Raw genomic sequence first — 20,365 nt, forward strand, 5'->3', positions numbered from 1 at the left:
CCAAGCTGGTGGCTCAAATGCGCCACGTTTTTCGGTCAGTTGCGCCACCAATTTGGCTCAGACACGTCAAGGGTGTAGCGCAGATGCGCCTTGTTGGTAGTTCGCATTTGTTATTAACTTTTTACCATGACAATCAATTTCGCACACTTTTATCTAGAGCAGAAAATTACGTTTATATGAGAATAAGCAGATCAAATAAGGAATTGTAGGCTACAGAGCATAGGTCGTCAGATCAGATTCTCACTCAGGGTAAAGTAAATGGTTTGGAAGTAGGCTAGTAGTTGACAAATATAAGTTTGCTTGAGCTTTTGTGTGCCACAAAAATGGTACTCGAGTAAAGCAGCTCTGCTACCAAGACGTTGACATAAGATCATTAAAATGAATACAATGAACATTGACAAAAAAACTACGACATGTTGAAATATAGTAGCACGGAACAATGGTCTATAACTCTATACTCTTATACTTATAGGCTACTTTATAAAGGAAAATACTGAACACTAATTCACAGAATTGTTCAGTAAATCGTTTGCGTGTAAGGCGAGGTCCATTGATCATCACTAATCAGCCATTAGTTGAGAAATAATTACCTCAGATTTTGGCGATGAGCAAGATGCGTCATATACGTGTTTCATATACTCTCCAGGTGGCTCAAAATGTTTTGCGCCACTAAAGCTCAGAGACTATAACCCCGTATCCAAATTTAGCGGTTGACTACGCCGGTTGTTTAAAAATAGTTATGTGAAGTATTTACGAAAAAAAATATTTTAAATATAAGTTGAACTAACAATTAAAACTTCAAAAAAGTTTTTACGCACTAAAGTAAATCGCCTAGCCCTACCAAAACTATAAAATTGATATGTGTTCTTTTTCGTTATATGACATAACATAGCAGCGTAAACATGTTATATGTTCATTTCGTTTGATGGCAAGTGCGTGGTGCCAAGAGAGATTGCTAGAACTTTGTCGACATTACATCATGCGATTTTGCCAGTGGTTTTGGAACTCTTGGTAAATCTGTGAGTAACATGTTTTAGTGTAGGATATTTTGATTCTTCCCAAAGTATTACCTATGTTCTTATTTCGGATGCCAGCCTGGTCATACACCAGTATCGGGCTGTCGGGTTGTCAGGCGATGGCAGGATAGGCGATAAGGTCAAAGGTCGTACCTATAGTTAAAGATGAGAAAGAATGTGGCGCCATGGTATTATGCTGTCCGTTCTGTGGGCAATTGTTAATAACTTATTAGTGATTAGCCTAAGATCGTGTTCCAGATTGAAAACTTAGGATTTTTCATGTCCACGCAAATCCTCCAGAGGATAATTTTTCGGAAACAACTTTGCGCAAATTGCCTAATTTTTGACGCGGGTTACATTTTTTGCATTCGATTTTAGAGCATTAAAATCTAGCCTGCTTGCTACTGTCTTGTCGTGATTTATGTTCGACTCGAACTCACCCTTCACTTATGCAGCCCACCAACTAGCCTACCAGATCATTTCTCATTTTGTTGTTGACAACTACCGAGGAATCTGTAAATGCAGAAGCACTTGTTGATATTTAATCCTAATCTTTTTACGATTATAGGTTGTTTGACATAAGAGATTCCTAATTGGTTTATGATACAGTCATATACAATGCTTACCAGAAGAGCAACTGCTCGGCTTGCAACTCCACAACTTAGGATATGGTTGCTAAGGTATGATATACGGTAATTTTATTGCTGCTTTTTGTCCATATTTTGTACTTCATGTGAGTACTTCATTTTGTACTTCATGTTAATGAGCTATTTTTTAGCAGTTCTCATTTACGTGGACGAAAATTCTCTAGTGAAGCAAACACGCAGAAACTTGCTGAAGGTTCTGATGATAAGAAAGAAGAAGTCAGTACACCAGATGCTGAAATAAAGAAGCTGAATGAAAGTATTGTAGATTTAACAGTAAGTTAATCTTAAAACAGTTTATTTAACATGCAAACTTCTTCCACATAGTTTTTTGTTTGGTATAAATGTGTAAAAGCATATGTTATAGTCTCCATTGGTTTATAACTAGATGACCTTTAATTTACAGGAAAAATATAAACGGGCATTGGCAGAAACAGAAAATGTACGAATGCGTCTTCGAAAGGAAATCGCAGATGCCAAGCATTTTGGAATACAAACGTTTTGTAAAGATTTGCTCACTGTAGCTGATGTGTTGCATATGGCTATTAAAAGTATTCCTGATGAACATGTTAACAAGGATTCTACCGAAGAACCCTGGAAATCATTTTACAAAGGCGTGTGTTTGACTGATAAAGAACTGCATAACGTTTTTGAACGTCACGGACTTATGGTAATGGAGCCAAATAAGGGTGATAAATTTGACCCCAACGACCACGAGGCGATGTTTGAAAGCCCCATAGAGGGCATGGAACCAGGACTGGTTAGTTTTATTCAACGCACTGGCTATAAATTGAGGGGACGGACTCTAAGAGCAGCACAAGTTGGTGTTTCTGGAAAACCAATCTAAAGGAGGATGTTTCATCTAATTCCCAATGCTGTGCTGGACATTTTACTGTTAAAGAGAGCAAATCAGTATGTGGAGATGTTAAGCAACTTCATTTTGGTGGATTCAGTGCTGCTTATATAAACTGAGCGTTGTAATCTGATGATGTCTTACATAAAATCCCTGTCTGATTTTGCATATTTTATACTTCGCCATTTTTTAGATCACAAAATTTTGGCAAAATAATTCATGGATGTTTGAACAGGCATATATTGTATTGTTAAGCTAGGAATTGCAATAACAGCATTTTAGTTATTCAGTGTACTGTGTTCAATTTTTTCAAAAGCAGTTACATAAAAAAACGTTGCACTGATACATGCAATACCTTTTCCTAAGAAGAACTGACAAAGCTAAAGAAAATGATGTATTTCCAATTGGAGTAATTCAGTTAGTTGACACTAGCATAATGTAGTCCATGGTTAATCAGTTACAAGATTGTTTTAATTTTTGCACGACAGCCAGCGTATGAGTACTTGTATACTGTTCATCAATATCACCATTGTGAACACTTCGTTGATAAAAAAACTGTTGTAGTCATCATCAGTAAAATGCCCTTTTTGGTAAGCTTATTAATGGTTATCGCTTGGGAACCTGCTGTATCATTTCTTGCTGCAATAGGGTCAGTTTGGCAACAGATAATCAAAATAACCTCTCAAAGCTTCAGTTCTTGGTCAACAAAAAAGCTGTACTGTAGAGCGCAGAATCAATATTTTATTTTTCACCCAAAGCGCGGTGGTGACGAAAAAGTCAAGCCAGTTGTTGTTGCCGTGCGCTAATAAACGGTAAAAAAAGTGACAAAGCCCAAATGGCTTAAAATGTGCTCCAGAATAATTAATTAAAGTAAAAATTGCTAGTAACAACTAGCACGACCACTAAACCCATAAAGTGGAAGTTATGCAGACGAGCAGGTGGTGTGTTCAAGTAAGAGATGGTGAAGAATTGCTTCAATGCTGTACATCAGTGGATGGGAAAAGAAACTCCATCCCTGGCAAGAACCTGATTTCTGGTGGCCATGACAAAAATGTAGGGTGTTGTTGATTAGCCCGAGTTTGTACAGCAAGAATACACACCAATGATGATCTTCGGAATTCTCTGGTACATCGACAGTGATGTACGGGGAAAGATACCTATGTCGTCCATTAGATGAATCTAAATGTTCATACAATATCATTAATCCTGTATTAAACTTGAAAAGTTTACAATTACAATTCCTTTTTATGTTGTATTTTTTACGATAACCAACGAGTTTCAAGAGTATTTGCATATAACAAGAATAAATACTGTGAGGAAGTTTAAAATCTATCTGCGCCAAGTTTCCTGGGAAAAAAACAGCAAATCCATGCTCTTTCAAATGTCACTGAAGTTTTTACGTTGTAGTTTTTTACGTAGGAAGTTCTTAGTCAAGAGTTATTTTAAAATCCTTAATTTAAGTTAAAATTGCAATGAAATAAAATTTCACTTTACACGTTCTTTGGCCGTTTGTATGTCGGAAATTTTTAAAAAAAGTGCAGCGGTAGCCCTTTTGCTATTACAACATGCAATGTTTTCCGTATTGTAAACGGACTTTATTAATACAATACGCTTATCATAAACCTAAAAGTCTAAATGAAATTTATTCTCATCTCCTCAAACTTGTGATAAAAATTTATTGTGTCATTAGGGACTCGCATTGGCTGATGATGTTTTATAAGGTACCTGTGCCTAATAAGGCCCGGTCCCTAATAAGGCCCATTGCTCATATTTCGCAAACCCGTGCAAATAAATGAAAAATTTTATCCCTATATAAAAACTAATATAAATTCATGATGGTTTACCAGATTTCATCCTTGTCACGTGATCAACCGATTCGCTAGAGCACAACAAAAATTTGATACTGTATTTGCAGTTAAGGTGGTTTTGTTAATTTAGAAAAAAAGTAAGTGAGAATTTGGCCGGTTAAATGAACTGTTGTCAGCCGGCTGAAGTTTTCATGTAACAACCAACTTAGTATTGAAAAGGATAATGCACTTTTTTTTGCTAAACTTTTTCTGATAATAAAAATGTGACATTTTTTTCGTGGATGCCACATGCGCCTAATAAGGCCCATGCAAGATGCTTGGCTAATTGATTTCCAGACTTCAAGAGTGGTTCCAGTCATCAGTTGGCAAGTTGTTGCAGTTACTTTTTTTTTCAACCTACGTTTGTTGGTCGTTGTCCTATACACAAATTGGTGGTTGCTGTCTTGTTTTATTTGCTTAATACGATTTTTCAGCTATGTTTTGAATCAAAATACTCACAAAATTGGTGAGGCTCCTAATAAGGCCCATTTTTTGGAATTTTTAATTTCTTTATAAAAATTTTTTGGTGGGTTGTCAGGTAGGTTATTGTGGTTTTAATATGTTGTAGTCATATACCTTCACTAATAGAATACGATTTTTCAGTCTATTCTCATTTGTGTTTCTTGAGTTATTTTCAAAAAAGTGTTAGGTGAGCCTTAATTGGTACAGGTACCTTAGACTTCTTGCCAAGTATAGTTTTGACAAAGTTAATGTTACGGCAAGGAAATTTCATCAGAAAAGCATACCTTATTAGCTATGGGGCCCATAAAGTTATAACTTGACAGAGTACATATTCCCATGTCATTAATCCGCATTCTTTTGTTTACACCAGTTTTATAATCGATACCTATCTATGGTTGGTTTATCAAATCAGCAACGTCTCTAACGTAACTTTTTTTCCACCACATACACGCTCTTACCTTACACTTTAACCAGAAAATGACACAGCGAGGAACTGATAAATCAGCAAGCGAGACCATATTGCGACGTACTTTCTCATTTTTGCGGTATGTTAAAATTTTGCAGGGCGAATTTATTACTGGGTTAAAAAAATACGTTGAGGGCAGCATGGAATACAAGCGACGACAAGTGCTCTAAAGAATAACCAAGAAATTCCCAACACTTGAAAAGGTTGGTCCCAATGAAAGAGAAAAAGTTTGTAGAATATCACATATGTCTTTAAACCTGCTGCGGTATCAAAGTAACCAAACGAATGCACTTTATCAAACTAGGCCCAAGTATAAACAGGTTAAATTCCGACCGGTTATTTAGAAATAGGTTTGAACTCAGATCTAAATTTTTAAGCACTATGATTTTAGCAGTATTGCAACGCGAGTTAGAAACTCGAAAAGGTAGTACAAGACCTACTTTTCTACATACCGCTAGACGAATAAAAGAGCACTCAGAAAACTAAGAGGAGTAACCTGACCAATTTAACCATATACATCTTAAGCCCTTTTAGTTCCCTGAGTATAGTCTTAGTTCTTTTTGTCCTCTAACGGTATTTAGAGAGGTCCGTACCAAAAGGTTTGCTTCGAAAAACAACAGAAGGATAACAAAGGTGTTAAATAGGACTAAAGCAATAAAAAAGTACAAAAATTACAAGTATGAAAAATAACACACTGAAACGCGAGATTAAAAAAATATTCCGATAAATGACATTGTAAAACATGCACACGATTCATTTGTACGAACTAACAGGAAAAAATACTGAAAATTGTAACGAAGTACATAGAAATATAGACAGTGTTGTTTTAAAACTGTTGCTGTGATTAAATTGTTTCAACACAAGAGGCGTGATCCGGCATTTACTAAAAGGCTTAAAAGCCAAAATGTTATTTAGAATCTTCACTTAGTAACATTTCATGAACAGAAATCAAACTTAAACGGCACCACCACGTTAAGTACACAAAATGAAATATTTTAATGTGTAAAAATCGCTCCATTTTCCAGGTAATGTTGCCCCAACATGATTTTTAAATACCCTATCACTCAATTTCATTGCTTGTAGCTGAAGTTGTCATGACTTCAAGCTGTTGCTATCGCTCCAACGCCTTTCTACTCCCTTCTGAAGTTCTGACGAATGAGGCTTTATGAGGCCGTTAATGCACCGAATCCTTGGTTCAACCCGAACATTAACGAGCTTGTTAGTTTAAGTCTGTGGCGAATTTGTAACCTTCCACAAAAGGCTGTGTGTTCCGCCATCATTTGAAGTTGTAATATTCGCTCATTGAATCAATATATTCCTGAACCGCGCGATAACAAAATTCGTATTGTTCCTGAAACAGGTAAAAATCAAAGAAACAGTTTAATTAAATACTTAAATGTAAAACTTGAATAGCTGAAATCACAACTGCTGTAACCGTTTGCATTTAAGCTAAGGAGTCATCTTACCAGATTTTGCACCATATGAGGTCTCTGCATTCTTAAACACTTGACAATTTGAAACATATCTAATACACCTTCAGCTTTAACTTGCTCCAGCGCAGTAGAAAGCGCACAGAAGGCTCCGGTACGGCCAGCTCCAGCGCTATAACAAGTAACAAAATAGATCATACCGTGTGTATTGGATACACGTACAACGTGCAATAGACGTTTTGCCGAGTCCAGTCTACTTTCACGATTTAACAAGCCGAAAATTACAAACTTGGCAATCTAACTAACCTGCAATGGATGGTGATTGGATGATTGCCTGATGTCTGCTGCTGCTTTTGTACCTGCTCGACCAGTTCAATCATGCTGAAACCGGACACCGGTGGACCTGTTTCCGGCCAGCCGTGGTAATGAAACTGCGCAACATATATCATGTCGTCACAATACCGAAAATGCAATTTGTACAATTTCCTCAAAAGCGTTTGAAATACAAAGCGAATTTTTTCGATGACCGACTGACCTGTCGGACCAAGTGCTTTCGGTCATTTTGATCGCCGGTGCTAGTCACGACGAAATCGCGCGTGGTGTAGTTATCCAGTTCATTTTCTGAGATATGTTCAACCTGAAGATCGCCGTATATCATCGCCCCGTCGTCAGGCCAGTACTGCTCGCATTTAGCCTACGCAAATATAACAGCGGAAAATAAACTAATGATGCAAATGTTTCTGCATACAACTTCTACTGAAGCAAATTTCTGATTTAGCCGAAGAGCAAGGAGTATAATGTTCCAGCCTTTTCCAGAATTTCACTACTCATGAGAAGTATCATTATTCCTACCTGGCCGCGTTCGACGAGCTCAGTCAGCATGACGATAGAGGCAGATTTCGATTCCCAGATCAACCTCCAGAAATCCTCCACTGTGTGAGGAAGAGGGCCCTGGGTGGCGATGTAGGCGTCTTTTTGACGATAACCCTGTGCGATAAATCACTGTAAGTACAATGTCCAGTATCCCGTCACTTCCAAAGCAATTCTAGTGCGATCTACTACTTCATAGTAGCAGGATATAAATAGTAGCTCGAAGTGACTGAAGAACGCTCTTAAAATAACGAACATCTTTGAAAGTAGAAATATTTTTGCATTGATAGTCAATTTCATATATCAACATAATTTGCCAACTCACATCAATATAGGATGCGTTGATGTAATCTGTGTTTTCAACTCCACGTTTGATAGGAAGTATAACTCTATTCCAGTCATCTGCCAAACACGTTATTATCAATTAAACCAATCGAATTAACTAATTTAATAGTTGTTTAATATATCGTAAATTTGGTCGAACTTCCAAGTAGTCACGAAAATGATGATGAATTAATCGAACGCAAAGAGGCAGAAGGTCTGTTGAAAGGACTTACATGGCAAGATGAGGAGGACTCTGTTCTTCCTCATGTTGGCTGGATGATTACCGGCTCTCATTTGCTCCTTCTGGATCCTTATTGTCGTCAGTTTCTACATGGTTTAGAAAAGCAACTTTTAATAAATTGCTGGCAACAAAAAAAACAGTATCTAGAGTACAGTATGAATACAATACAATACATGCTAACAGATATATGATAAAGTTTTTAACCATAGCAAAATAAGCAAATAGCAGTGTCCAAATGATAGCACGTGTTTTCAGAAATAACGTTTATCTTAAACAGTGATTCGTTCTTTCTCGCAATTGAGTTGCAAGCAATCAGTCATGCTTAGAACTTGAAATATTTCGTCACCTTAAATTCATGTTCCATGCCTGTGACGTTTCCAGGCATCCTCTGGTTAAGTTCGTCGATGTGCGCGCTAACTTCTGTCGCCTCCACCTCTGTATCTCCGTACAGGTGATGTTCCAAAAGAGCTTGATAGATGAAGATGTATTGTTGCTGCCAAAGAAAAAAACGCGTTGTGAACACGCATGCAAGGAGATGCAAGTAAGGCTGATGTTAGAATAGGGATGAACGTGCAATTTGCGAATGGAAATATTCTGCGTGAAGCAGCTCTGTTGTCTTACAAGTTGAACCCATAGTACAAATGCAATCCGATGAATCGAACTCATGTGAATGGAGAGTTAAGACAAACGTGCTTGTAGGTCCAATGTTTGTTTAAGGGGATTGTAAACAAACGCTCCTACCTCTGTTTGGACCATTTCTGGTCGTTGACTTCTCATCTGGGAAACGAACCCATAGACATCAACTTTATTTTCGCGTAGCATCATGTCAACCATTGCATCGACGCAGATGAAAGTGCCAGTACGTCCGACACCGGCGCTGATACGAAAATATGAGGTCAGAAATTAATCATTGTTTAAGGCTGTTCATGTTTAGGTTTAATGGAAAATAAATATTACCTATTGATAAGCGGTTTCTATTCTACATGAAATAGAAATATGTATCTGGCTATGAAGGTGCTAGTAGTGGTTGTAAAGCAGTCCTTACTAATTTCACATTTTTAAAGTCTTACCCACCAAGATACTTAGTGGATCTACATTCTTTGCCAATACCTGGACAAAACAAAGCATCAAGTACCCAGAACATACCTGCAATGTACGACGATAGCTCCATAACCGGTAGGACTGCCGTGTTTAATTTTGCGGAGAAACTTTAGCATTCCCGACGGTGTCTTGGGTACGCCGAAATCGGGCCAGCTGGTGAAGTGATATTGCATTAAGTTCCTGCGCATGCTTAAAGTGGCATCCCCTCGCACCTATGTTTAAATAGAACATGTACGATACAGATGATGAACTCACAGCATATATGTCGCAAAGTCTCAGATTAATATTAAAGTCGCTTACAATGGAACTCGTTTATTTCCATAAATGAAAATTAAAAGTGAAAGCAAAGCGTCAACAAGTAGCTGTGAAGATATTCCCATCTCATATAAATTAAATACATTTAACCAGATTGTGTGAACAACAAGTTTTCAATTTGGCGCCATTGCAAGTGTTGTAACAGCCGTATGCATAATTTCCCGACCTGCTGAATGGTGAATTTCCTCACGGTGTAATCCACCAGGTGATTTTCCCCGATGAATACGACGTTCAAATCATTGTAGAGCTGGCTGCCAGATTGCGGCCAATACAAGGCACATTTTGACTATGAAGTAAAAAGTTCAGTTTTCCTTTCAGTTATTTTTTTGAACTTAATTCACTAATTTTCCTACTAACTTTTCTCACTGGTATTTAGATCAGTGCAAGCGTTACGCGGCCACTTCAAATAACAAAACGGCGGATTTGACAATTTTAAGCAATCGATAAGTAATATAATTAACCACACGAATAGTAGCCAGTGTAAATTACTATGGAGCTCGAACAGCCCGAAGCTGCAAAGAGTAATCAAGTATAGAAACGACTTAATCGATAAATAATATAACTCTCAATATTACCTCCTTCCCTTCATTAAGCTTAGTCACCATGATGATAGTGGTCACATTTTGATCCCAAATCATTCTCCAGAAGTCATCAACCGTACATTCCTTTGGACCTTGGGCGGCTATAAATTTGCCTTTGTGTTTGTAACCCTGTGACGTTATTAGGTTTATTGTGATATCACAGGCGGGTCTTTTGTTAGGCGCTAAAACACGTTATTGTGTAACACCGTTAAAATAGAATATTGAGCAGTAAAACGTAATGGCGGCGTAAATTAACGACTTTGGTGATCAATTAATTATTTGACTTACGTCGATAAACGAAGCGTTGATGTAATCGTTGTCTGTGCCGTTTGCCTTTGGTAAAACTACTCTGGAATGATCATCTGAAAAGCAAAAAACGAACTTATTTGCTATTAATTACAGCCAAGAATGGTAGTTAAAATTGTTTGGTATAGGTTCTGAACTTCTAACAAACGTGCACTTGTGCTAAAGATTGTAACAGATAAACCGTACATGGAATGACGTTGGTGTATCTGTTCTTCTCCTTATTCATTGCTTTGCCGCCGTTTTCACGAGTTCCATGGCCTTCTGGCAAACCCTGTTGACAAAATGATGCTATCGGTGTAATAAAGACCGTGTTGACAAAAGTTACAGCAAACAAACCACGTCATTTCTTCTGCTTAACTAATGCCGATATAGTCGTCTACTCACCGAAAACTCTTCACGGAAAAGCTTGTCGTCATCTGCATGCTTTCTTGTGAATTCAGATTCAAGTCGGTCCAAGGGTACGGCGGGAAATCTTCGGTTGGTGCTACCATTCGGGATTAACTTCTGGAGCTGACTTTCATCGTAGCGGTGTCTGAAATGTAATAACATTTGTACCAATCTCCTTATAGTTTATCTTCTTAAAACACAAAATATCGTGAACAATGGAACAGCAAAGTGGACTGTTGGTTGCAAGTGCTTGGATATCGTTATCGTTGTTGAATAGCAAGAAAGTAGGAGTTTATTAATTGGAATAAAAAGTTTCATCGCATTATGTGAAATTAATGGTTTTGGCGTCAGTTGCATTTCCTTCTAATTCCATCATAAATAATTAAGAGGGCAGTCTCGATAATAAAACTCAAGGACAACAATTTCAACAAAAAACGGTAGCAAGCTCTGAAACACTCACTCGGTCATTGGGATGCCTTTGCTAAAACTTTGCTTGTTGTTTCTGCGCCTCCAAACAATGCATAAGACAATGATGACGACGATGAGAACCACCCCTACTATTGACACTGCGATTGGGATAATGGGGATGCCAGCCGAAGCGGGGTTTTCCCCAGTCCCGGGGGTAGAAGTAGGAGTAGGTGTTTTCTGGGCATCATCTCGGTTTCCGCTGCTGTTAGGTTTTTCTGGAATAACATAATCGATGGTCTTGAAAATCGCCATACAACTAACGTAAGACATAAAACAAATTAAAGTACATTGCTATATACTTGTATGCATACCGTGGACCGTATCTGTGGAGCACATGCAAGTGTACATATAGTTGCATTCATTTGCAAACAAATGACAAAAGGCTTTAACGCAAAAATAAATATCATTGTCTACCTGTAGGAATAAATGGTGGTTTTGTGTTGACAGACACTGGAGTAATACCGATGACGTTGGTCGGTGGTGTTGCTGTTGTGCTGGTGGTGGAGGTCATGGTTGTTGTTGAACTGGTGGTAGTTGACTTTGTGGTTCTTTTCGTGGTTGCTGTCGCATTCGTTGTTGTGGTTGGTGGTGTTGTGGTGGGTATTAATTCTGCAAAAACGGTAAAAAATCTTAAATCCATGATAAAGTTCGTTCCAAGAACTGATGTGGTGTTTAAGGAACAAGTCCACATTGCTGCTGACTGCTGTGAGTTACTGCAAAAAAGTAAAACTATACTACATGTTTGGGTTATGGTGGAAAAAGTCACCAATACAAAATGCCATTGAAAATGAAACTATAGTTTGATTCTAAAAAGAAGTTTAGCAAACATTTTTTCATCTTAAAAGTACATATATACTGTTTAAAGCATGTTTAACATAAAACAAGTATCGCTCCAAAATTTCAAAATATTCTTCAACTAGTAACTCTGTAGATAACAGCGACAGAAAATTATATTTCAACAAAGTGTGGAGATAATAACCCTGAAGAGCCTGCTGAATATTTCACAAAAATCTAAGTCATTTTGCTTTTACACAAATTTATAAAAAAACAAGAAACATATACAACGATGTCTACAAGCCAACCTCTCGTTCCCAATCGGCACCCAAATAAGAATGAAAGTATAATGAACTGCTGTTGCAATCAAATGTTTACACAGCATAAAACAATCTTTAATTCTGTTTTGGTTCTGCAAATCTGTCAGCTTTTTTCACAAAAGAGTTTTCATAATTTTGAAACCTAACACTTAGCTAATAATTAACATTTGCTACAAATAGGTATCAAGAATAAAAAAGGAAAACTTCTTTTGCTTATACCAGCTTCCCATCTGCCTGACTCTATCATGGTTATCTTAGCACATGCTTGAAATAACGATCTAAGCACACTTGACCATTTATGGAACCATGCTTTGTTAAACTGTTCAAAACCAGTAGCTTATGAATCTCAAGTGGCAGGCTTCAAAATCAATCAGCTGAAAAAGTAGATTATAGAGGCCATTATGAACATATCTGTGGCCTGATGTAAATTTTTTCACAACATATTGCACGCAAACATGCATATGGTGTAGTTATTTGCTTTCCAGTACATGTGACTTGATAAACCACTGCTTCCATTTATCTTAATATATTGTATGCCAACAAAACTATCTTTCATGCTAATTCCTGGTTTTACTTTCGAGAAAATACAAATATATCCCTGGATTTTTATGCTAAGATGCTCATTATGTTAAGTTAATGAACTCCTATATGTACACAACTTGTATACATGTACAGTATATTCCTTGTGCAAATAAAATACTTCTGAGAGTATAAATAAGTACTAGTTTTATTGAGCTTAACTACTAATAGGCTTTAGTATCATATTTAAGTTATGGAATCTTTAGTGCTTACCTGTGAACTTGATTTCTTGATTAAACTGCTAAATAGAAATGTATTTTTCACCTCACACTGACCATAATGCTTTCAGTTCCTCAATTCTTTTTGGCTACATGAAAAACTACATCAGCGCAAAGCTCATAAAATGTCCTCGCCTCATGATTGGAAATGTAGACTCTGACTGTGTTTAAATAAAAAGTAAAGGTAAGGGTACTACTTCAATAAAGTCTTTCTTCTAAACCGGCAACAGGGCTGTTAGTGTTAACAGCTTTATCTTTCTACATATTATATCATGTCATCTCACCAAGCCATTTCAAATATTCAACACACAGTTACCAGTTACAACACACACTCTTGCTCAAATTCTTTGACATGGTGTTTACTAAGACTATGACAGTTTCTACCAAATTGCCTATGGCTAAACTAGTGGCTTCCTGTAATGAAATTCTAATTGTATGTGCAACTTTACTATCTACGGCTTTATTTCATCTGAATATTCTCACGTTTTTCACAGAGCATAAGCAGATACACTTTCGTGAGCTTCTTAATAGAATTAACAATATCTATTTATTTTCAATCATAAAAAACACAAAATCTTAGAAACATGCATTATTTCACAGAAGTTTAACCATTCCATACTTTACTAAATATGGCCTCTGGGCAGCTAAGCAATTACTAAAGCAATTTTAAATGTTTGAGGAAATTTATTTAAAACGTCATTCCTGCCACAACACTCAACCATCAACTGACCTGAAAATCTGCAAAAATTATGAAAACAATTCAAAAAGATTGTGTTACCAAGTTTGTCACAACACAATTTTTCCAACTAACTGTCAATCCTAATGAATGGTAAAAGCTGCTACACCTTCACAGACTACAAGTTTATGGCCAAACTTTTTGATACTAATTATTTCCCAGGGTATTAAGAACAATCCAAAGGTCTGATCTGTAATGAGCAAACATGCAAACAACCATAACCTACCTTTGATGTCACTATACTCTCCTGACATTGTGGCAAGTGCAGTGAGTTCAAGCAAGTTGGTTTAAGTTTGGTCAAGTTATATTATTTTTATCCGGTTTTATAGGAACTTCAAGGGTATTTAGTTTCAGTCAGTCATATCATAACAAACACACTTTTCCTAATGTATTAGAATGATAAAAGGTACCGATAAATGATACTGAAAGGAACATGAACGATATTATTGAATAACCTATTTTACTAGGCTTTCTATTTCTAGATTTCTAAAATATATTTGTAAACATGAGGTTATATCACAACAAACACAGTCTTCTTAATGTATGTATTAGTACAATAGAGCACAACAATTGAATAAAGCATTAAGATATCAATGAATATGCTTTACCTTGTCAATCTTTCTATTTCTAATCTTAAGTATAATTTCTAGACTAAAAATGAGTATAATATAAACTCAAGACTATGTAAATACTTTTTTAAGAAAAATAATCATGTATACACATGTACTTCGTTGCAAAAACAATTGAAAACTTGCTAATCTTTTGCAGTACCTACTGCTACTGCCTGTTTCGCTTATGCAAATCTAAAACATTTAAATTATACAGGTTTAAAATAGGATAATAGCTATCTATGACTGTACTCGACAAAGTTGCATCTGATCTATGTACTTGTACAATATAACAAACTTTGGTAGCATTACAAAACATCATTGTAATCGATCTTTAGCTGTATTAAAACTACCTTTTACATCTTTTGAAGAACTGTTAATTAGTTCCATTGTGTAGTTCGGAAAAACTAAGTCAAATACTTAAAAGATCAAACACAACAAAAGACTCTTGAAAACACAAAAGCATCACAAGCCTGGCTGGATCTGCACTGTAATATCGATATAAGGGATTTGAACCACGGGCTGTATTGGCAGAGTGTGAAGTTCTGTAGCTCATAATAGATCCCTAGTCTACACAGTGTGAAGTTGTGGAATGTGTTCAACAAACACACATAATCAACCATGGAAGACAAATAGATCATAAAAACGACCAAGTCAAGATTTCAAGTTATTGTTGTATATGTTACATCATATCTCAAACACCCAAATGGTCACTTATTTAGCTATCGCAGACATACAACATAACTGTTTCATTTGGTTCATCAAAATTAAAGTAATTCGCTGGCAGCAAACAACCCACAAATGTTTAATCTTACCGCATTTGGGAAACAGTGCAGGGGACCATGTCTTGTCTTCCTTGCATGTGGCCTTGCTAGTCCCAACCCGGTTGTAATTATCACCGCATACGAACACACACACTGAGAGATATTCATTTCCGCTTTGGCAAACGGTCTGACCGTTTACCAACTCTCGAATGACAGGACATTCAATTTCTGAAAGAAAACATCAAGAACATCATTAATACCAACGCCTGTCTAACTCTTCACACGAACATATACTATCTAATAAACAGTAACAAGTCGAAACCATATATAAAGTCAATGTGCGATATTAAAGTCGTACTTTGACAGGTTGGTCTGGAATCGGTCCATCTTCCGTCACGTTGGCAGGTTCTACTGCTGGCACCGATCAGCTCATATCCACGATTGCATTCGTATTCACACAAAGTCTGATAGTCATTGGACCCATCACAACTTTCAGTACCAGCCACCAACGCATCAGCTTCTTTGGGACAAGTTATTTCTACAACACATAAAAAAGAATACAATATAAGATCCGAATAACACAAAACACAGCTCTTAGCTTTAAACAGTTGTGGTGTTTTTGCAAGGTATTTGTGTGAGAAGGGAGTATTATTGTTGGTGTTTGATCTAAAAAATTGACTCACAAATGCACATCGCAAAAGTATGCAATATTTGAAACAATTTCACTAACTTTTGCATGATGGTGCTTTGGTCACCGTCCACCCCGACACATCACACTCGGTTTTTGGAGCTCCTTGCAATGTGAAGCCCTCATCACATTGGAAATTGCACACAGATGCATAGTTATTGAAATCTGAGCAAATGACTCGTCCATTGCTGGGATTGCTGAAGCCAGGAGAGCAAGTAATCCCTGGGCGTAAAAAAAACTTATACATTGGAACAAGCTACGTAAAAAAACATTAAAAAAATTAAAATTTTTGAAAATTTAAAACAACTACAGCAGCTAACTGTGAAATAATCTTCAAAAACTATACCTTAAAAATGCTATACTGTATTTTAAAAATATCCATCACATAAACGCTTCTAACTAAAATTCTATGTATTTAAATAGCTGAACTTACTTTCACAATAAGGTAGCCTTTTACTCCAAGTGCTGTTCAGCTGACAAATGGCCGATTTTGCACCGATCAATGCATATCCCTCATCACAAGAAAAGCTGCATGTTGATCCATAGAAGGAGTCATCAGCACAATCAATCAATCCATTTGTTGGTGGACTTAGATCATGACAAGATATTCCTGAAATTTGTGATACACAGTAATAAAAAATGCATGCCTTCGGTAAGTTCACCCAAGATAACATCTTTTAACAAATTACCTTCTCCTCCAATATTTGAGTATAAAAATAGATTCATTTAACTATTGTTCAAAAATACATACAGAGGATGGTTAGTTTGAAGCGAAAAATGCCCATAACATTAATTTGAGTTATTCAAAGTTCAACTTAATCGAATTACGTACAATAATTGATATTAGTATAGAAGCATTTTGCCAAAACCTGTTAAATTACATGAAGTCATCTGAAATTTTGAGTTAATCAAGGTTGAGTTATGCTTGTATTAGCTAATGGCAGCTGAAAAAAATACTCAGTAAGCTTATGTAAACATGAACCTTAAGTTGATTAGTTTTCATTTGGTCAAAGGAAATAAAATCATTCAGTTCAAATATTACTTACGTGTGCATGTAGGCGCTTTATTATCCCAGGTCCCATCATCAGTGCAGTGTGACAGTTGATCACCGACTCTTGTAAACCCTCGATCACAAGTGTAGTTGCACTCGCTGTTAAATAAATTCTTGTCCGTGCATTTCACTGAACCATGGTTCGGACCAACTGCTTTAGGACAGCTAATTTCTGTAAAAGCACATGGCAGCAATGAACTTTCTCCGAGCAATGAAAATGGTATTGGTACTGGATTGTTTAAGTGTTGCAATTGGATTTGATGTGTAAGTTTCTGTTTGCAAGGTTAGTATTGATAACAAAAAAGCATAAATATGGTTAATTGGAACTGAACTTACTTTCACAAACTGGTATTTCCGAAACAGACCACGTTTCATCACTTTGACATTCTGACATGTCATTTCCAGTAAGTTGGAAGCCTTTGTTGCATGTGAACGAGCATGTCAACAAACCTTTCGTTGTGCAAGAGATCTGCCCATTTTCGGGTGCATTTAATCGAGGATTGCAAACTAAACCTGCATAAATAATAACAAATTTCTGTTGTTTAACTTTGACATAAAAATTTTGGTACATAAAAAATTAGAGTTAAGCGTTATGTATTTTGTTTCAAACAAGTTATGAATTTTATTAAAGCTGTTTTGTCTATTCCGCATTTTTTATAACACTATAAAGTAAATAACAAACAAATAAAATTATCTGGTCATGTAAGTTCACAGCTTTTATTGCACAAACTCCAATTGATGTTAAAATCCATTGCTCAATAAAATTTCATCCCTAAGCAATATTGCATATTGTCGTCATTAATTATATTATTTATATCATTGCTTACGGTCGCAGGTTGGCTTCTCAGCATCCCAGCCATTGACACCACAAGTGGTCTCAGTTGCACCATAGTGATTAAAGCCTTTGTTACATTTAAATGTACAGTTGGACTTGTAATTATTGCCATCACTGCATGTTACAGTGCCTTTTCGCAGACTAGTTAATCTTCTGCATTGAATGCCTAGACAAAACCAATAAATCGACATCTTCTAATTATGTTGTAATACAAGTTCAACTGAGAAACCTATTCCTTGGCTTGAAGAAGATTGATAATGGTTTTAATTTGGAAATTCTACTGGAAAATCATTAAGAAGTGAAATGATTGCACACTACAGCAATAGCAAAAATTAGCAACTCAAATCAAATCGATTAAATCTATTGCCATTGGTAATTTCAATTAAGTGGGTTTTAAATGTATGTAAGTACAAATGTATGTTTATTTTCAGAAAATTACAATTTCAAATGTGACTTACGCTTGCAGGTTTGCTCCGGTCCACTCCATGTGCCGCTCGCACTGCAAACGACTGGGGGTGAGTTTGGAATGGACTTGGTGTAGCCTTCATCACACGTAAAGAAACATGCATTTCCATACTCATTACCCGGTGCTGGATAGCAAGTAACTTGTCCATGTCTCGGCTTTGTAAACATAGGACAATGGACTCCTAAGAATTTAAGTAACAAGGTTTATATTTTGTGCACAGATCATGGAAAAAAGAAGCCCTTATTCAGCTTATAATGGATAGCGAAAATTGACAATTGAGCTGGTACTGTACAGCAATGTAATGACAATAAAGACTAAAAGAGTCTATACTGGACATACTCGGACAGGTAGGACTGGAGTCATTCCATCCACGCTCCCCACATTGTACAACCTTTGAACCTTCAACCTCATAACCTATTTGGCAAGAAAATGTGCATTTTGATCCAAAAAAATCTTCATCAGAACAACTGACTTGTCCATTAACCGGAGATAATAGATGAGAACAGGTGATTCCTGAGATAAAAGTTTGAATTGTTAATGTTTGAAAGGCAGCTTTAAGGACATTATATAACATACAACTTTACACTTAATGCGCTAAAATAAGTATCAGCATTGCAAATTACATTACAAGCAGCAAGCGTAACATATTTTTGAAACATATACACATCACATATCCGAATGTCATGCAATATACTATAAATTACAACACTACGGAACAAATATAAAACTGAATGTTTGAAAAGCAAACCAGTAAAAACATACGTATGCATTCAGGAGATCCATGATTCCAACCTTCTGCAGTGCAAGTCAGTGATGATTCTCCTTCAATTCGATAACCAGGGTTGCACCCGAACTGGCACTTAGAGGAGTAAAATTTTCCATCGGAACAACTCAAAGAGCCATGATCAGGCGTCACCAGTTTGTTGCAGGTTTTACCTGGTGAAAGTAATTGAAATTGCCTTTTAAATATAAATCTGATGACATTTGAAACAGCAATGATGAAATTAGTGCCTTGAAGCGAAACTACATCACAGAAGAAATTGATGCTACGTTTGCACCATGCATACTAATAATAATGAACAACACTCATTCAGTGGAAAGCAATAATATATATTTTAAGTCTCATTAGTGTAATAAAAAACAACACTGTGTATCCCCAATCGTTTTTACATGGCCCAGGTAAAGCTAAGACGTGCGAGAGTTAACTATGTGCTAACAAAACAAGAACAATGTTATTTTCACCAATAGAATAAAAAAAAATAATAAATAAAATAAACAATAAAAAAATTTATTCTGGGAGGATAGAACAATCTACTATGTGGCATCCAGGGCACAAAAAACAGGACAAGCTTTTCCTAAAAACAGCATGCTTTTGTCTTCCACAAACTTGAATCCATCAATTCGATCAATTAATTATTGAAGCTGTTGCATTAGAAAGCATACACCGGTTTCAAACTAGGCCAGTATTTCTTAACGAGGAGGTCGCACACACCAACAATGAAGCCTGGCAAAATTTTGGTGACGAGAATGAATTCAAATTTAACAAAGAAATGTGTAATCACTTTTTCAAATCTCATTTAGAAATTGAGCGAGATACAACTCTATTGTAACAAATCAATAGCGTATTAAGGGTTGAGGGGCATTGGGTCATGCTCCCCTCACGAAACCGATTTTTTGGGCCATTAACGTTTTTCCAATTTCATTCCTTTTTTTTAACGCATTCTCTCGTTTGCAACCACTTATCAGATATAAAATGGTACAATAGGTGGGTATACAACGTTTCAAAATTGTAAATTACAAATTGCCAGCTATATCGTACATATAAATATGAGAATACATTTAATTTCGAGGTGTACTAAAGTAGCTTTTTAGGGATAAGAACAAAAAATGTTTGTGCTTCGCATATACTTTGGGTGAGGTGGGCAGACGTGGGAATTCTAGACACAGCTTCTAAAAACGTTTGGCTCCCCCTTCAACCAAATTCTAAATACATTACTGATGGTAGGGTGCACGAT

The 20,365-nt window shown here is 36.4% G+C and overlaps 2 protein-coding genes across 5 annotated transcripts in view; one reads left to right on the forward strand and one right to left on the reverse strand.

Moving 5' to 3' along the window:
- Nucleotides 1-922: 922 nt before the first annotated feature.
- LOC143460780 (grpE protein homolog 1, mitochondrial-like) lies at nucleotides 923-2,872 on the forward strand. 4 transcript variants are annotated; one of them, XM_076958404.1, is made up of 4 exons: nucleotides 923-1,019; nucleotides 1,585-1,696; nucleotides 1,795-1,936; nucleotides 2,067-2,872. In XM_076958404.1, the coding sequence occupies exons 2-4, from the start codon at nucleotides 1,617-1,619 to the stop codon at nucleotides 2,505-2,507; spliced, it is 663 nt and encodes a 220-aa protein (XP_076814519.1). In that variant the 5' UTR covers nucleotides 923-1,019; nucleotides 1,585-1,616; the 3' UTR covers nucleotides 2,508-2,872. The 4 variants fall into 4 exon arrangements, with proteins under 4 accessions (XP_076814519.1, XP_076814521.1, XP_076814523.1 ...); XM_076958406.1 differs by having other exon boundaries at nucleotides 1,798-1,936; XM_076958408.1 differs by having other exon boundaries at nucleotides 992-1,011; nucleotides 1,798-1,936.
- Nucleotides 2,873-5,341: 2,469 nt separating this feature from the next.
- The window catches only part of LOC143458809 (uncharacterized), a 29,099-nt gene continuing 14,075 nt past the window's right edge, over nucleotides 5,342-20,365 (reverse strand). The window contains exons 8-34 of the mRNA XM_076955682.1: nucleotides 19,113-19,286; nucleotides 18,690-18,863; nucleotides 18,343-18,531; nucleotides 17,877-18,050; nucleotides 17,386-17,562; nucleotides 17,045-17,221; nucleotides 16,432-16,608; nucleotides 16,041-16,220; nucleotides 15,669-15,848; nucleotides 15,362-15,538; nucleotides 11,726-11,920; nucleotides 11,304-11,526; nucleotides 10,841-10,988; nucleotides 10,643-10,727; nucleotides 10,439-10,512; nucleotides 10,145-10,279; nucleotides 9,736-9,855; nucleotides 9,300-9,466; nucleotides 8,895-9,030; nucleotides 8,500-8,646; nucleotides 8,146-8,239; nucleotides 7,914-7,990; nucleotides 7,571-7,705; nucleotides 7,254-7,412; nucleotides 7,025-7,149; nucleotides 6,755-6,890; nucleotides 5,342-6,639 (exon numbers count right to left, since the gene is read on the reverse strand). Of these exons, the coding sequence (XP_076811797.1) occupies nucleotides 6,565-6,639; nucleotides 6,755-6,890; nucleotides 7,025-7,149; nucleotides 7,254-7,412; nucleotides 7,571-7,705; nucleotides 7,914-7,990; nucleotides 8,146-8,239; nucleotides 8,500-8,646; nucleotides 8,895-9,030; nucleotides 9,300-9,466; nucleotides 9,736-9,855; nucleotides 10,145-10,279; nucleotides 10,439-10,512; nucleotides 10,643-10,727; nucleotides 10,841-10,988; nucleotides 11,304-11,526; nucleotides 11,726-11,920; nucleotides 15,362-15,538; nucleotides 15,669-15,848; nucleotides 16,041-16,220; nucleotides 16,432-16,608; nucleotides 17,045-17,221; nucleotides 17,386-17,562; nucleotides 17,877-18,050; nucleotides 18,343-18,531; nucleotides 18,690-18,863; nucleotides 19,113-19,286 (4,010 nt within the window). The 3' untranslated portion in view covers nucleotides 5,342-6,564. The remainder of the gene's footprint in view (nucleotides 6,640-6,754; nucleotides 6,891-7,024; nucleotides 7,150-7,253; nucleotides 7,413-7,570; nucleotides 7,706-7,913; nucleotides 7,991-8,145; nucleotides 8,240-8,499; nucleotides 8,647-8,894; nucleotides 9,031-9,299; nucleotides 9,467-9,735; nucleotides 9,856-10,144; nucleotides 10,280-10,438; nucleotides 10,513-10,642; nucleotides 10,728-10,840; nucleotides 10,989-11,303; nucleotides 11,527-11,725; nucleotides 11,921-15,361; nucleotides 15,539-15,668; nucleotides 15,849-16,040; nucleotides 16,221-16,431; nucleotides 16,609-17,044; nucleotides 17,222-17,385; nucleotides 17,563-17,876; nucleotides 18,051-18,342; nucleotides 18,532-18,689; nucleotides 18,864-19,112; nucleotides 19,287-20,365) is intronic.

Source organism: Clavelina lepadiformis, chromosome 5 (assembly GCF_947623445.1).
Source record: "Clavelina lepadiformis chromosome 5, kaClaLepa1.1, whole genome shotgun sequence".
NCBI lineage: Eukaryota > Metazoa > Chordata > Ascidiacea > Aplousobranchia > Clavelinidae > Clavelina > Clavelina lepadiformis.

Coding starts and splice junctions, on each gene's coding strand:
- LOC143460780 (XM_076958404.1), top strand. CDS start 1,617: ATGATACAGTCATATACAATGCTTACCAGAAGAGCAACTGCTCGGCTT. Junction 1,697..1,794: donor CTTAGGATATGGTTGCTAAG/GTATGATATACG, acceptor GCTATTTTTTAG/CAGTTCTCATTTACGTGGAC. Junction 1,937..2,066: donor AAAGTATTGTAGATTTAACA/GTAAGTTAATCT, acceptor TTTAATTTACAG/GAAAAATATAAACGGGCATT.